This window comes from Mya arenaria, chromosome 2 (genome assembly GCF_026914265.1).
Source record: "Mya arenaria isolate MELC-2E11 chromosome 2, ASM2691426v1".
NCBI lineage: Eukaryota > Metazoa > Mollusca > Bivalvia > Myida > Myidae > Mya > Mya arenaria.
This window is the reverse complement of record NC_069123.1, coordinates 25,844,147-25,862,520: the sequence shown is the minus strand read 5'-3', so window position 1 is coordinate 25,862,520 and position 18,374 is coordinate 25,844,147. Positions and strand designations below refer to the sequence as shown.

The 18,374-nt window shown below is 32.4% G+C and overlaps 1 protein-coding gene across 1 annotated transcript in view; it reads right to left on the bottom strand.

Annotated features, from left to right (window-relative positions):
• Nucleotides 1–1,166: 1,166 nt before the first annotated feature.
• LOC128225119 (QRFP-like peptide receptor) overlaps nucleotides 1,167–18,374 on the bottom strand; it is a 213,594-nt gene continuing 196,386 nt past the window's right edge. Inside the window, exons 3-4 of the mRNA XM_052935152.1 lie at nucleotides 2,629–2,829; nucleotides 1,167–2,170 (exon numbers count right to left, since the gene is read on the bottom strand). Of these exons, the coding sequence (XP_052791112.1) occupies nucleotides 1,922–2,170; nucleotides 2,629–2,829 (450 nt within the window). The 3' untranslated portion in view covers nucleotides 1,167–1,921. The remainder of the gene's footprint in view (nucleotides 2,171–2,628; nucleotides 2,830–18,374) is intronic.

Sequence of the window (18,374 nt, the reverse complement as noted above, 5' to 3'; positions counted from 1 at the left end):
CAATATAATTGTATAGATAACAATATTATGTATGACGTAGTTTTCCTGTATATTTTAGTTTAGCTACAGGACAACCTATTGAATATGGAATAACATCTTGCGCAAAACTCTACGTGTCGAACAATCGTTACTACTCGGTGATCTCCGTAATGCATCGGGGGACAGGCCGATGTTTTGCGATGAAAAAAATTGCCCGTATTCGAAATTCCGTTTCACCTAAGTTGTACTTAACTGGGTAAGAAATGTTTGCCGAGTTTTAAATACTGACAACTGTAACATTGTTTCTGGTATATTGTTTATACAAATATCATATATTTAATGTTTTTCTACTGACATTCAATGCTGCTAAAGTTTTATTTTTAAAAACAAAACACATATATAATGCCTCTCCGAAAAAGGAGTAAATAAATCGAAACGTTGTATTTTGCTGTGAAAATAAACATCACGCATTTTATACCTCATTTCATTTGTCTAAAATCTGGTTTTGAATCAATCTTATCCAAGTACAATGGTATTAAATCACCAACGAACTCAATCTCAACATATCAAACGCTGAAAAGTGATAATAAAAACATTGCCTTTGAATGTTCTGCCTGAAAAGTTGCTTACACTTTTAAAGTGAATGTAATATTATGCATACAATTAGTCTTTCTTCTTTCAATATATGTTAGAACAAAATGCAGATATAATCATATGTTAACAAATTGTTAAGTAATAAAACCACCTTAGTTTGAGTAAATGGAAATAATTTGATATTAGAAAATTCGACTCCATCTAGATTTAAAAGGATACAAAGTGACCAGCATCCAAGTTCGTATTTCTGACGAAAGTAAATGAAGAAATGCTGTCAAGTATATCAAGAATGTTGAATGTGACTGCGTTTCATAAACGTTGTTCAACAAAGACATTCTCACGTTTAAGTTATGACTCAGATTCAGTAAGGTTTGATACATTAGAATATGTTTTGATTGTGTGTGTGTGGTTTGACCTTATTTGGTATTGAACTGTTCATAAATAAATCGTGGATACTTCCTGTTTTTCTCAATATATCATTCGACAAAAGCGCCTCAAGAAGCTAACATTAATTCAATCGATCGCCTTGTTTCGGGAACTCATTTTGCTTAACTAAACAGTTTGTGGTTTGTACATTCAGTAATATCAAACAATTAAATATTTTACTCCGTGTATTATGTGTACGCAATATAGTTATATACAACAGTAAAACAACAATTTCAGCAAACATGATTGATAATTTACAAATGACATAATGGTTGGTTATACTCTGAAATACAATAGTATTCGTTGACGAAACATACAATCATTGTATCACATTAAAAAAGTATTTGGAGAAACTATCTCGTTTCAATTAGAAATAAAAGTAAAGCACTCAGAAAGGCATAAATGTTACATGTGTGTTCCTTGTTGTTGTAGTTTCGTCAAACTGTGTAATTCACCACGATGTGTGTGAGAAAAGAACTATGATTATACAAGGCTATATGTTAAAATATAATATGCTTGTAACGCGTCCCAATCACTTTGAATGGTAGATGGAATTTTTAATTGCGGTGGAATTTGTTTAGAACGGATAGAGATTGGCAATTCATCAACATTTAGAGAAGGACTTGTTATGCTGCAATAGATGTTCGCTCAATTAGATGAAAATATATTGCCATAATCCTTTCCGATACTATTTTAGCATTAAAAACAATAATTAAAGGTTTATTTATATTGGAAACTCTCGTATTTTTGCAAGTTTCAATGATATGTTGCTCCTTCATCATCATTGTAAATACGAGACAGGGATTGCTAGTTTCATGAAGACTGCTCTCCCGATTTTTTCGAAATGATGTCAATAATTCAATCCACTTATCCCCGAACAAATTTAAAATATCAAAAACGGTGGGTGTACCAATATCATTCTTCATGTCGTGTAGGTCTTTAAAACCATGTCCTTGCAATGCGATTTGTAAGGTCTGTTCCTGGCTTCCGATTTACTGTGTGTAAGGTAGCTGATGACAGCGGTGCTGTCGCTGCTGGCATCTTGTGTTTGTTTACCGTAGGTATTCAACGATTTAGCCCGCCTGAATTTAACAGTTTGGTGTCTGGAGGAAGAACTCGGTTTGGGCTGATTGGAGCCCAAACAACGGCAGAATATATTCTTCGCATCAGCCTGAAATGAAAAGTAACAAAATACTTTAATTAATTTTACTAGTTTAAAGTCTTGTGATACAAAGTTTTAAAAAGTGCATTTTCGCGTTTGATGAATGCTAACAACTGCTTCAACCAACCTGCCTGACTGATTTACTACCGATATTTGAAGGTATATACATGTGATGAACTATAAATCAACTAATAAGCAATATCAAATTGCGCAATACAGTACAATGACAGTTCATTTTCGACAAGAAAGCAGATTTATGTTGTGTACATAGATGGAAGTATCCAGAAAACGTACTCGCCTGTAGATCATATTTTCGACCTCAACAATCGAGCTCAAATAAATTGGTTTGACATAAATGCTTACAATATAGCTATCATTGAGAAAGCCGTTCATGAAAAGTTTGGTAAAGCCGTTGAACATTGCGTTACAATGACTAGTCTAAATAGGTAATGGATATAAATGCTTACCCTAAAGCTATCATTGAGAGTTCCGTAGACGATAGGGTTGACGAAGCTGTTGGACATGGCAATCCAGTGGCAGATAAAGAAGGTGAGGTTGAGAGAATTGTGATCGACAACCTCGGTGTAGTTAAGCACCACGAGAAATGTCTGGAGGGGAAGCCAGCATAGGACGAACAGGGCAACAATGGTAACAAGCATCTTAACGATCTGAAATTTGAGGTTGAATATATAGATACATTATAAACCAAGAAAGTCATAGTTTTGAGGTCGATGAATTTGAAACATCTGTAGGGAAAACCTACAAAGGACGAACATGGCGACGATTATTTCCAACATCACGTTCTGAATGAAAAACAAATATTGGATTTTGTTAGATTGTGTTTCGTAATCGACACTCTCCGTGTAGTTCAGCACCACTGCAAAGAATAATACGGTAGTCACCATCAGGTTTACGGTCTAAAATAGAAAAGATTTATCGTCATTCTGAACATACTTGAACCCGGTTTATTGCATTTATAAAACAAATTCTTGACTTATTGCGCATGTGTACAATCTTAGGTGGCCGTTTGGGTGAGGTATGATCTCCCGTTTTAAATAAACATGTTAACATGCTTTACTCTTCTATACCTTAGTATATTTTTAAATGTACTATAAAACAACAGAATATTAGTTTTGTTTGCTTAATCATTGTCTTAGGATCCAGACGGGAAGATATGACCAAAATAGAACGACATTGACGCTTGTGCAAATTGTGTCCTTAACATGACATCGAATATGAGAATTTATTGAATACATTTAACCTGTTTATGGCTTTTGAATTGTTGTTGTTAACTTAAATGGACGAGTATTATGTAATAAAAATTGTGTTAACATATGCATACTTGCTGTATTAATGCTAGCGGTATTGTGTTTTAAAAAAAGAATATCTTGATTCAAATAAGAAAGAGGACAATTGTAATTTGAGGATAAGAAAGTATACTTTGCAGTCTGGTGATTTACTACGCCACAAGAGCAATTATCTCTGTCGTATATCCTGGTGGTAATTCGTTGCAATCATCCTTCTTAGTAGCTATCAGTAATAACAGTTATCGGAAATGTGTGTAAATACGAAATATTCTGATAGAAAAAGTACACTAATTGTAGAGATCAGGCGAGTGGATCCGTCTGTCATGATACAGCGGACAGACCCAAACGATTAGGGTTTTGTTCCTGCTGCCGACATTTTTTTTATATTTTATTTTTTATTTTTAGGGACTTCAGGATCAATAACTATGTTATAATGAATCCCTTAATAGGATACGACTTACTAAACTGATTTCGTTTTTAAGATTTGTTTTTAATTTAGGCTCCTTTCTAAACAAAACATTCAAACCTATATTTCATTTCTTTATCTCTTTCTAATTTGGTTTTCTATTATGCACTATGTATTTTATTGTTTGATAAAAAAGACATACATACATATTTTGAACTTTTACTTATACGTATATTCTAATAGACATATCGGGTGTTTTCTATTGACTGTCTTAAAACTTTGGTCCTGCAAATGTTTCCATTCCAGCTTAACAATATAAAGTATGCGTAAAACATTGATATTACTCGCACAGCAAATATCATTGTATGTTCCACAAAGTATATATTCATGGCAGTTTAAGATTGACTGACCGTTAAAATACGGACAAAGTGGTGGATGGAATATCCTAATTAATTATCAAACTCCGAGCTCTAACGTGCTACTAATTACATGTTTTTGCTTATGAAGGTTGTTTTGACATGCACGATTACTCTTGATTCGTTATGTGAGGTGAATGCTCTTATTTGTAATATGATTTTTATTAGTATGCATTTACTATCTGATATTTTGCCCACTATTTCTTGATGATGAAACGAACGCAAGGGGATTAGTTAAATCGACAGTACATCAATATTTCTGAATATTTAAGACAACCAAAGAGAAACTGCATACCAAATAAATGACGCATTCAATTCATTTTGACTTGTTCTCAGACTCAACAGTTTAAATCATTTCACGGTACGATTTTAAGGTAAAAATAACTCTCTAGAATTATAAAATTTTCATTATATTAATTAATGTAAATTATATCTGAACTGGTTTCTTTTCGTTTTAGCCGGATTTTTCAACGAAAAATTACGGGTTATAGAATGGCGAAAACCGGGCGGGCGGGCGGTCGTTAACAATTCTACGTTAAAGTTTTCATTTTATGTAATAAAATCAAGAGTTTTTATCCAATGGTTATCAAACTTGGTCAGACTATTTGTTGGCATGTTATCTTAAATATACATGAATATGGGTCATCTCGGGTCAAAAACTAGGTCACTAGGTGAAATCTTTAGAAGAAATATTTCACGGTAATAAATTCAACATTTTTTATCAAATCTTGATGAAACATGGTCAGAATGCTTGTCCTCATAATATCTTGCATATTTTTTAATATGGGTCAACCCGGGTCAAACTCTAGGTCACTAGGTCAAATCTAAGGAAAAATATTTCCACGTCATAAATTCAACATTTTTTCATATCTTGATGAAACTTGGTCAGAATGTTTGTCTGCATAATATCTTGAAAGTTCTTTAATATGGGTCATCCCCGGTCAAAATCTAGATCACAAGGTCAAATCTTAGGAGAAAGAATTCCACGGTCATAAAAAATCATTATTTTTTTGTCAAATCTTTATGAACCTTGGTCAGAATATTTGTCTATATATATATATATATATATATATATATATATATATATATATATATATATATATATATATTTAGACCAATCCAACCTTTGGGTAACTTTGATGCAACCTTTGGGAGACTCGTGTCGCCCATAGGATATATGTTGTGTCGCCCAAAAGTAATTGTGTTTTTTTCTATCAATTTATTTTTTAAAATAATAAAACAATTTTGCAAACGATTTTGAACGCTTTAAAAAAGGTTCAGTCATTAAGCACTAATCAGCAGGAATACCATTTAAGGAAAAATCATGAATTTTTAAAAAGTGTGTATATTTTGAAAACAACCTTTGGGATACATTTAAATTTTTATCAATAATTTTCTTGTCATAGGTATATGTTTGAGATAAGAATTCATAAATGTAAAGAACATAATATTTTTTAACAGAAAAGTAAATTGTGTTCAATTTTAAAGATTCCGAAATTCCCTCAAAAAAATATTTTCGCAATAAGCGTACGTTCCGTGTTTTCGTGTCGCCCAAAGGCTGATGTATATTCAATGCTTTGCAGACTATAAGAACGGCATGTTCTTTTTAGTTGTATTAATTCGTTTATTGAAAATTTAATAAACACAAATGACAAAAGTGCTAATATATAATTTATAATAGTTGTATTTTAAAATGTTTAATTGGACATTCGAACCAAACGTCGAGGAAGTTTCAATTTGGCCTACAGTCACTACCAAGGGTGACGGACCTGACGCAACTATTTGCGAATAACGAATGGCAAATATGGTCGCATGTGCTTCGTCTCTATATTACTGAAAACCGTGTTCTATATTTATATACTGATCTAAATGGGAACAGTTCATTTCAAAACCATTTAAGGTACATATACTTACAAATACGTTCGGATATAATACTTCAGATAAAATGAATATGCTCGGAGTTGCAAGCTAAATAAAGCACATATTATATCTTAGTTAGTAATTGAACAATTGTGACTCACAACAGTTATCTGATATTTTGTTATAATGTGCTATAATAAATGATTTTTACTGCAGTTTTATAGTTTATTCATGTATCATATGTACACAACATGCCAAAACATAAACTACAAATATTTAAGAGTTCAGTGCACATCCATTCATAAAATTGAATTACAGGAGACTAAAAGTACAACAACATATCTTGACATTGTTAATAAAGGATAAAAAACAATTAAGTCTATTCTAAAAAAGATAATTACTCTTATTTACATGACTCTTTTAAGCTAAGAAACTATGATACATCTAAAAGGATTATCACTTAACTACTTGTAGAAAGCATTGAATCGGAATTCAAGTATATTAAAACAGGTTTTGGTGGTTAATTTAACAATATCTGTATTTGAGAGTAAAAATATACACTTATGTACCTGCACGTATTATTTTATCATGCAAACTGATATGTTTGTCTTGAAGCCAACGAAATCTGTGATTTTATATATACAAAAGCTGTCATCTTTTAATGCTACTTAACTGGTCTGGATCTACATAAACATTAATCAAAGGTAAAAGATTTTCTTTATGGAATGCGTAAGGAGTGAATGCTGCTGATATTCATTCCATAAATTGTGTTCAAATCATACAGGCCATTAATAGCCTTTTCTATTTCCGTTGTCAACAAATGTTGCCGAAATCATTAGAAATAAAACAAGTGTAATAGGTTATTTATTTTCAATTTATACTTCTTGTTTATTGGTACAGGTTCAGTTGATATATGCATTTTACTTTAGAAAAAGAACGGTTTAAAAAAGTAAAACACAAGTTTAATTCTGTTACATTACTGTTTAACGCGTAATGATGCGTTATTAGTGAATAATTAGATGACTGGCTGTTTCCGTGTATTTATATGTGTTAACTATTATCGGCGAAACGAACTGCGAAATTATGCATTTATGGAAAATATTTCTTACTTATAACAAGATTATAAACATGTATTCAGTAGCTAAAACCATACAAAACATAAATGACAATAATAGTCATCAAGTATTGTCTCATAAAAGAAATACCGTTTTATGTTCCTTTGTTTCATATTAAAGACGGTGTCCTTCATTATATTTTTTAATTATATTTCTTAATTTTGATAAATTGAAACACTTCTTTCAATTGAGGTTACTCTAATTTGGGCGTGAGAGTGAATCTTTAAATGAGATCTTTTGACCAGTAACTCTTCAACTAAATTTGAAACACATGAAATGTCACAGAAGTCCTCTCTTGCTTAATGTCCAAAGAAAGTCCAATTCTAAGAATACTAAAATATGATTTTTGCGAACATTCAACAGTCAATCGCTTGAATCCTGAACTGAACGACGTAGAGACAACACTAGTATCCCGTCTGACAATGACTGGCCGCTGACACTTAAACCGAGGAATTCGGACTTCATTGAGTTGTTCCATTGTGTTGTTTGCATTACCACTTCACAAGTAATGCATGAAATATGTCTACCATATGCAAATGAATAGTCTGTAAATGCCAGACCCTTTACTCATAGCATGTATGTTTTAGTCGCTGTAAATAACTCATGGATACTTAATTGCCTTTATATAAGCGTAAGTAAGAGTTAACATTTTCAAGAATAGCATAATACTTGTGTCTTAGAGATACTTGTTTTTAATTGTTGACAATTAAATGTGTTGTAGCATGACTTTAAAACCGAGTATATAAGGATATATGTTCATGCAAGTCGTGTTTTATTACTTTGGAATACACAGTAGTTAACTTTTAAATTGAAATGTGAAAAACATCATAAATATCTTGAAATGTCGATAGAATCTCTTAAAATAAAGCAGTGGGCGTGATTGCAGGTCAAGGGGGGTTTGTGCATTGTACAAGTATGTGCTTCTAGCTTCTATACCAATATAATGATATTTTTTTCATAACCTTGATATATGCATTTTCTCAACATTTAGGTTCTCAACTATGTGTAATCTTTATAAGAAAAATAATTTGGGTTTTCTTAATTATTACAGTATAGAATATCGGTCACTTAGTGTGAGGACCTAGACGCGAACCCAAGCAATGACCTTTTTAAGCTTTATTTAACAGCTGAAAGTGATAAGATTAACTTAGTTGCAACCTTCAGACAATATAAGTCAGAAACCGAAAACTGTTAACTCAAAATGGCCCCTAAACGGTGCCAATATTAAGTATCCAGTATACTATGTTTCCTAGATAAGCAATAGTTCCACTCGGGATTAGGATTCGAAGCAGGGTCTCTTGCGAAACAACTATGCCGCACAACCGCATGGTGATAATGACTCATTTTTATATTTTTATGGTAATTGCCCCATTTGCATTATCGTCACTTTCAAGTGTCGTGGCACCAACCTCGCACTCACATCTATGAGTCAATGTCAAAGTTTGTGAACAGATACATTTTCAATACTTATCGTTCCGGCCAGCTCTTCAGTGTAAAGCTTGTTTTAAACCTTTGTGGTACTTCTGTGGGACTGATCAAAACATTTCTTAAGAGCAGAAGGTGATGCGCCGAAATCTCATTCGTTATGATTACATGTAGTTTTGAGCAGACTGCAGAAGCCGCACAATTCATCTCAGGATTTCTCATTTCGACGCAAATAGGTCTAAAACCCATGAGGCAGTGGACATAAATTATGGTTGATCTTCCTATTTTTATCGGTAATGTTTTCTATGAAAACTTATTGAATGAACTTTTTTATTTTATTTTTTACAATTTCAATGCAATAGTTATGATGTTCAAATTGAAATGAATATTTCAAACCACGTTTTTATGAAAAATGAATCCGCCCGAAAAAGAATTTCAAAAGTATACACTGTCGAAGAATTTTCAAACGTTATTCGTGATATGATTTTCGAATTTTAAACAAAACGACGAATAAACAGTTATTGTTGCTAAGACTAAAATGCACATGGGCGATATATACGTTTCAAAAATAATCAGATCGCGTTGTCAGCCGATTAAATCTTCGATAATAAAAAAGGGTCCAAGATTACTGTGACGTCAGCTTTATCATGTACCATTTACAGACCTCCGGCCCCAATTGCTCGATAATAATAATAATAATAATAATAATAATAATAACAACTTTATTTAACGAAGGTTACATACTAAGTGTACAATCATTACAGACATACTACTTATTTCCAGCATGGCCTTCACACAAAAAGTATTACAAAAACACATGTACTATACATATTAAGCAACATACAAAACATACAATCACACTATCACTATCATACATTTCTTCGACAAACACAACTCAGTTTAATATGATGATTATAAATTACAATAATTTCATACTGTAAATAATGTAGATATATTCAGTAAAACCACATTCAATTAATATATTTACATATTTGGTAGTATCCATTACAAGTTGTTGCAAGAATGTCATATACGTACATTAACACAATTCATGTAAACAATGAACTATTTATTATAATGTGATTTAAATAAAGTGTCAAGATTTTTTGTTCATGTGATAAAATTATTTTGCCAATAAGTAGCCTTTTAATGTATGTTTAAAGGCTGGTAGCTTATCTTGACATTTTATGTATGTAGGAAGATTATTCCAAATTTTCATTGCTTTATAGGCAAATGTATTTTTGATATAGTTTGTTCTAGGTTTTACAACAAAAAGATCCTTGTTTTCTGAAGAACGCAAGTTATAGTGCTCCTTTTTGGCAAATGTTAACAATTCTGTGAAGTACGAAGGAGTCAAACAATTCATGCTTTTGAAAACAAGTAATGAGAGATGATAATAGCACCTGTCTTCAAAAGATAGCAACCCAGACTGTTTGAACATGTTTCCACAGTGGCTAGTTCCCGACTTCATTATTAGCTTAATCAATACATCTTAATACATCTTAATATATATATATATATATATATATAGATATATCTTAAGTCCCTTAAAACAGTATTAAGTTCAGCCGATTTTTTTGTTTGGTTTAATTTGTGCCATTTTACCCTTTTAAGCGTTTTGGGAATTCGAAAGGGAATTATCTGTATGCTTATCACAATGAGCTATTTTTCGTTTAGATAATTGTATAAAAGTTTGCTAAAATAATATCTTCAAAGACCAAAATAATAGTAAAAAAATCCAAATGTTGCGCTTCTTCAAAAGTTGTATTGAAATCCATATATTTCAGTTCCATTGTGACACGCCTTCACTGTTTACTTATTGTACAATTAGCGCGAAATATCTTAATTAACTAATCAGTAAATTTCACTTTCTTCACTATGATCATTTTAACACTGGTTCAGCCACACGTCAGAGACTTTCTGAATACATGCAGTTGCGTTAATATATCAATGCACAACTTTCGTCAATTTGAATTGAACTTATCAGATGTATTTAACAGGGTATTTATTTTTATTAAATCCATGGCGCGATCATGACTCTAAAACGCGGCCGTATAAATAACTTTCATGTTTTTTTTTTTAGTTTAGGGTTAAGGTCATCATTGTTCATGTCAAATAGGCACTCAAAAAACACTGGCCCGTTTTAGTAGGGCATGCACATTAGATATAACATTTAAAGTATAAAAAAATATGATTTTTAATGCAACAGTACACACATCCTCATAAAATTCTGATGAATAAGTGTCCAAAGTGCAATAACGGGGTTATAGCAGGTACAACCCATTATAGTTGTGACCTGCAGAATGTCTTTGTCTCACGAGCTAATTCAAATTTCTCGCATGTTTCGACTTTATTTAGTAGTGGCAGGTTTGAATCAATGCTGAAACAGACCCAGACTACTACGTTCAGGAATGGGCTGTGAAAATGTGGTGACAAAATTCGCCGTCTGTGATATTGTGCAAACAATGCATTTTGCACTTCTTGTTTTAACAATCAACCCAATAACAACCATTCTTTGCAAAAGTGTATATCGAAACATTGAAGATGACACTTATTTTCTGCTTGAATTGGATTCTTACAACCCCGGAGCAAGCAATTGGTGTGCATCATAATATTACCTTGTACATACGTTCAAATCCCCATTACACTGCAATGTTCACAGTAGTACTGCAGGTCTATTTGGGCCGTTATACACATATATTTGTCTTCCAGCACCTTGTTCTCGGATACAAGTGTCGGTCGATATCCGTCACAGGTTAGTAAAATTCAGAGTTAAATGGACTATCAGGCGCGTAAATATAGATATACGAGTACTCGGCTGAATCCATATGATATTGACACAAAACAGACAACGTTGCAATACGCATACTTGACTACCTGATGTTTATTTCAAAATACTTAATAAAGCACCTCAGAACGACCAGAATGAACCAGATTGCACCGTGGTTTACAAATGTTCCGAAGGGGGTGCAAGCACATTCATCAATAGAGGGCTAGCTACGCGCCTGACTATGGCTGTAAACCAAACACTAAGATATTCGTATTGACATGCTTTTGAACGTGTGTTTGGTTTTACCTAAGATCAAGGCCTTCCCCTAGAAGACACGTGCAAGTATTGGTGGATGAGTGCGGGAGGCGGTGTTCACTCTTCCGTGCGTCATTTTTTTTTCAATGCCAATTTAACAACAACATAAAATGATTGCTTTGTTGCCAAAAATTGGCCTGCCCAAGATGTCTCTCAATCACAAGGACAAGAATTTTGATAAGTTGTATGTAGCCTCATATTTTTGCTGTTAACTAACAAAAATCAAATAATATTCCTTTGGCCAAAGCATGCCTTGGCCTTAGTAAATAGCGTCTGAAGTAAAAAAAGAAAATAAAGAAAAGTTCCTGAAACCGCAAGTCGCAGACCCTTGAAATAAAGTTTTTGAGCATGGTGTAATGGTGCTTTACACAGTTTGTTCAAATTAAGGTTTTTTGCTCTCTAGACTGGCCCTGTGTGGTACAAGGATTTCCGTGTTCTTTTTTAGTCTTATTTTAAAAATCTTCTTTAAAATTAGGGCCTAATGAACATGCACTCACACTCACACTACAACCACTATCCCGTTAGGGACACTCAAGTGATCACTTGAGTTGAATGAATGGAGTGACACTCAAAAGATCTTTCTGTTTTTAAACGCCTCGCTTACACTCCATCTCATCAAATGACCAATTCAGTACAAATACATGTATGTTTTCATGATCATATCGGATTATCTGTTTCACTATGGTGGTGTTTACAGTATTTAATGTTAACATATGTTTTGGATTGTGAATATTTAAAATAACAGTTCCAAAATTCGTTAAAATTCGTTTTCTGTTGTAGTTTTTTTTTTTAAATAGGTCTTAGAGTTTGAAAATAAATTAAGACTTTATAAAAAGCACATTATATGGAAATAATAAACGAATGAATCTACTTTTTAAAGAAAATTACATCTCTGACTGAAAGCAAATCAAGAAATGTAGGGAGCCTATGATCGGATGATGATGACGGTAACAACAACAACAACAACAACAACAATAATAATAATAATAATAATAATAATAATAATAATAATAATAATAATAATAATAATAATAATATCATTATATGATGATAATAATAATAATAGAATAAATCCAACTGAATGTAGGCTGGAAAATACATATTATTTCTCTGACCAAGGTCTGAAATGAACATGTTGCGTAAAACCATGTACGCAAAGTTAGCGGCCTAACAGCATGAAGTTTGAGGCCTGGCGGCCCCGCTTCCTAGCGGCCTAACAACGTTCCGTATTTCAAAACTTTTAATATGCGTTCTTTTCAACAATGATAAATTAGATGTTTCTATTCAAAGGTCAATGTTCTTACGAACATATCAGCATTTTTCCTTATTTTTTAGGCTGCTGGATTGAGTGGTATCGGAATTTTAGACCGCTAGGCCATCAGGCCGTTAGGCCCCAAGATTTACGCTGCTATGACGCTGGATTGCTCGATCAAGTTTTTGAAACAAATGTTAATAATCGCTCCAGAGTATTGCATTTCGCATAAAAAACCAATGGTTTCAGCATTGTTTTAGAAAAAACTAATATAAAAATGTTTTGAATAAGAAATGATATAAGGCCGCAATTATACTATAATTGTGAATAAAACATTGATTTATCATTAGTTTCCAATTAAACACATGCACAATTTCTTTGAGATAGAGAACAAATTTAGGACTTTAGGATGCCAACTTCACGCCGCTAGGACGCAAGGCCGCTAATTTACGTCGCTTGGCCGCTTACCTCACGCCGCTATGCCGCTTAATTCACGTACATGAAGCTGCCTTTTATTGCAGCCATCGATGAATTGCATCCATCAAGTTTGCTGAGCGTTTGAGATCAGCACAAAAAAAACAAATATGTGATTTTTGCATCCTTTTGAAAAATTGAATTTTTTTGAAGTCCACGTTATAGAAGTAAAATGTACTTCAATGGATTATCCCGGTCTCTTGAATATTATCTGGGAACGAGCGGCCTTGCGGAGTGAAGTTGGTGGCCTAGCGTCCTACTTCTCTACTTCAATGCAATTGAACATTCTTTTCATTTTATGAAAACAATGATTAATCAAAGCATATGTATTCATAGATTAACACAAATCATTTTTATACGTGTTTGCTTCTTAAACAATACTTGTTTACGAAACAATCAACACTCTAAAGCGAGTATAAAACAAATTTGATCACCAATCCATTTAGGGAAAATGCCGGTATTCGCTTAAGGATATTGATTTGTGAATAGGAACATAAGATTAATTATTGTTTTAGAAGAAAGCGCATATATAATGTTTTGAATTAGGAAGCAATTTTAGGTGGCCTCTTACTTCACGCCGCTTGGCCGACATGCCGATAGGCCGCTAACATCACGTACATTGCAGCTTTGAGGTTTTACGCAAGATTTTTATTACAGAGCGTGGTCAGGGCATTAATATGTCTTTCCCAAAAACCAGTCAGTTGGATTATTATTAGTAGTATTAGTATTAGTAGTAGTAGTAGTAGTAGTATTGTTATTATTATTATTATTAATATCGCTCTTTTTCTTCTTCTTTTTCTTCTTCTTCTTCTTCTTCTTCTTCTTCTTCTTTTTCTTCTTCTTCTTCTTCTTCTTCTTCTTCTTCTTCTTCTTCTTCTTCTTCTTCTTCTTCTTCTTCTTTTTCTTCTTCTTCTTCTTCTTCTTCTTCTTCTTCTTCTTCTTCTCTTCTTCTTCTTCTTCTTCTTCTTATTATTATTATTATTATTATTATTATTATCATTTTTATTATTATAAAAAATATCCTACATCGCTTGAGTTGTTATTCACTATGATGTATTATTTTCACACCCGAAGCCGATTCATTTGCTTATTCTTTCCATGTGTTAACTTAACATTTAGTATTTTTAAACGCTAAAAAACAGTTTTTGCAAACAAACAAGAAATAAATTTATACACGAAAACACATTAATTAACGTGATACATTGCATAACGGCTGCATATTAAAACACACACACACGTGCATTTCAATGCGTTTTGCATCATTTTGTTTATTTCCAAAATGTTTATTCAAGCGATTGTTTTAAAATATTAATTTCAAATTATAATAGTAATTGTCTTTTATTTGACACCATTTCTAACAATAAAGTACCCAAATCTTATATAAACATACTTTTTATGTTTACTGAAAACACCACCATAATCCGAAATGATCATGAACAAGTACATGTATTTGTTATTGTATTGGTGACTTGATGAAGTGGAGTGTTAGTGAGGCGTGTGATTACGAACATATCTCTTGAGTGTCATCCCCCTTGTACCACTAAAGTTACTTCAGTGTCCCTTGCGGGAATGTGGTTAGAGTGTTAGTGCGAGCGGCTGTTCTGAATGTGTCCCTTAGTTCCCGAATTATGAACATAGCAATACATATAAGATAGTTTGACAAAATATATTTTAGTTTTCCATTGTAAAAAGACAGCAAACATTTGCACACTAAGATCTTATAGTTCGTATTTCATTTTCTCAATAAATATTCATGTATTAAGATTGATTAATTTGACCTATGATTAAAGGCTATTCTTTCTGATCAATATACAACTGTCGTACCTGATTGACAATGCGTTTAATATCAGTTGAATTCTCAATTAACTATACTGTTATCATGACGTGATGCTACGTCATGCGTTATCATGTAGATAAACAGCTATTAACTTATTTTTGTGAAATAATATACAGTTGTTGTTAACCTCAAAATCAGTATTCTCTATTCTATCGTCTCGTTCAATAATTTATTTTGGGTAAATATGACCTCATATTTCCCAGCTTAAAAGTAAATAAGTATATTTATTTATTTATTTATTTATTTATTTATTTATTTATTTATTTATTTATTTATTTATTTATTTATTTTTATTTATTTATTTATTTATTTATTTATTTATTTATTTATTTATTTATTTATTTATTTATTTATTTATTTATTTATTTATCTTTTATTCACATGTTACTGTTTTTCCCAATCGCTCCACTCCGACAATCTGTTTAAGTTTATTTTCTGCAAACATTCAAATTCTTGCTTGTTATACCATCCGCATACAGGATAATCATATTTTGTATTTCAAAGGAAATGCTATTTACATTCATGCATAAGAAACATGATGAGTCCTAGAATGGAGAACTACATAGTTTATTAATCTTCGTGAATATTCGTTTCAAGCTTAATAATTTGATGTCTATCGTTCAAATACAAAATTAAATGTTTTAAGGACTTATAGCTAAAAATTCTATATTTTAATTGATGTTTAAGAATTTCGTGATTAACCTATTCAAATACTATGATATTTTCATCCGGATGGGGAAATCAATTGTCTGCATTCGAAAGGATTATTGGAGTTGTTTTGGTCATGTATTTAGACATTGGATTAGTATTCATTCTCATTCATCAGAGGTTTGATAACGGTATTTCTAACGCATAGCATCATCACTTGGGTAAAGAGATTAGGTTGTTTAAGCTGATTAAGTATGGTTCGTTTTCAAATGGTTTGACACGTTCTCAAAGGTAGATAAACAAACACTGTTATTGATATCTACTGTATAAACATACACTTCGCCATTTTCCCCCAATCCTTAAGATGCTGGTACAGATAAGTTGATACATTTAGCAGTTAGTTTCCTGCTTCGAGTTTCCAGCCTAGCTGTTTTACACATAAGCATTACAAATTAAAGTGAAGTAAGCCATCATTAGGGTGTTATTGCATATTAGATATAACAATCGAGAATATTATGTTGTATTTATATTGATTAACTATTATATTAGAAAAAAGTGGTCTAATTGAATGCATTAGAATATTGCTAAAACTAATCGGTCATTGTTTTAATTAAGTGCACAGATCTTTGTTCACAAATCGAAACGTAAAATCAATGTGTTCAAAATCAAGTTTTGCATGCATATTATATTTTATTTTTTACATACATATATAGTTCATTTATAATGATTTTTCTTGATTTAAGATGTAGAAATGCCCCCTAACAAGTCGTACAGTTGAACAACAAGATTTTCAAAATTACATGCATAGCTTAATTTTAAAGCTGACTTTTGTATCAGAAATTAAATAATCATGCAATTGATTCGATTACATTTTATAACTTAATAAGTTTCTGTTGTTTTTTTAAATTAAATTAAACATGCAGTTTAATTGGGCAGCAGCCCCTGCACCTTTTATTTCCCAAGCATAATTTATTGTCTAAAAGGAAGCCAACCGTCTGAATTTATCATTTTGTATTGATTTAACTTAATTATTTCAGGAAAAAACCTTTAAACCTCAAACTGAGCTGAAGGTTTAGGGGGTACAAGCGCCACATGAAACAATAGGCCTCATTTTGATCAAGTGATGATAACTGATACAAATGAAAAAGAGAATAACTACAACCAGAAGCCAATCACTAGATTGGATAAGCCGAAATAAAAAGTATAACCAAGTTATTAGCATATAATATCATCGTAGGAGCCAGTTAGACAAAAATGACTTAGACTGATTAATGGTGAATTGCTAAATAACATGTGAATATTAGATATATATACTAAACTTGTCTACGCCTATACCCTTTTTCAGAAATAGCGATATGGGCAACGGTGGAAATTTATCCTTTACATAATTAAGCGAAATAGGTATATATGCAAATTTTAAGATTGAAACTACCAGATGGAGGTGATGTGACGCACAAAGGCCGGGTACTGGTACGTAGGGAACATATAGGGCTACCATCTGATACAAGCCAATAAGGGCCAGCTTTGAGTCAAGTTGACTAGTAATGAGTCTTAATGTCAGGAACCGCGGAATTTGCTATTACACGCGAGTATGTGGACTCTGGGCTGGGAGGATTATAAGTGCGCAATGTGACTTCCGGAAACTGGATACAGGCAGTTAGGTGACATTTAGTTTACCATCCGGACCCGAACCAATAAGGGAGGATCGGGTAGGTTTACTCAAAATGACTTTAAGTGTCAAGGACCACAGCGTTTTCCTTTATAAGCCAGGGTGTGGATTTTTGTTGGGGGTAAATACTACTAGATGGGGTGGTGTGACGCCTAAAGACTGGGTACCGGTACGTATGGGACATCTAGGGCTAAAACTTGGTATAAGCGAATAATGGCACCCAAAGGCACCGTGTCCTGGCTTATTCGCTCAAAGAATTGGTTAAACATTTACCAGTTGAAACAATCGCATTTGTGCAAATGTGAAGAACTAGAAATGCCTCTTAAACTAGTTAGAAGATGGTTGTTATTAGTATGATAAAATATGGAGGAAACGCCATAATAGTAGTATATTATAACCTGGTGTGATTTTGACGTCCGTATAGGAAGTAATTATTAAACAGCGACCCCTTATGAGTACGCTCTGCTATATTTGGTTACCCACTTCGTTTTAGAAAATGTAAACATTGTTATGCGGACGATATAATTTTATTTTATTTAAACAGCATTTTATAGCACCTATAGTGGGTTCAATCTAAATAAGCTTGAAACATTTAAATACAAATATATAAGCATATATTTGAAGCGTTCATACATTGAAATTCTTATTATTAGGTAAATGATTAAGTCAAATGTATTAGACAAAGAATAGGGAAACCATATCTTTTATTCACAAGAAAA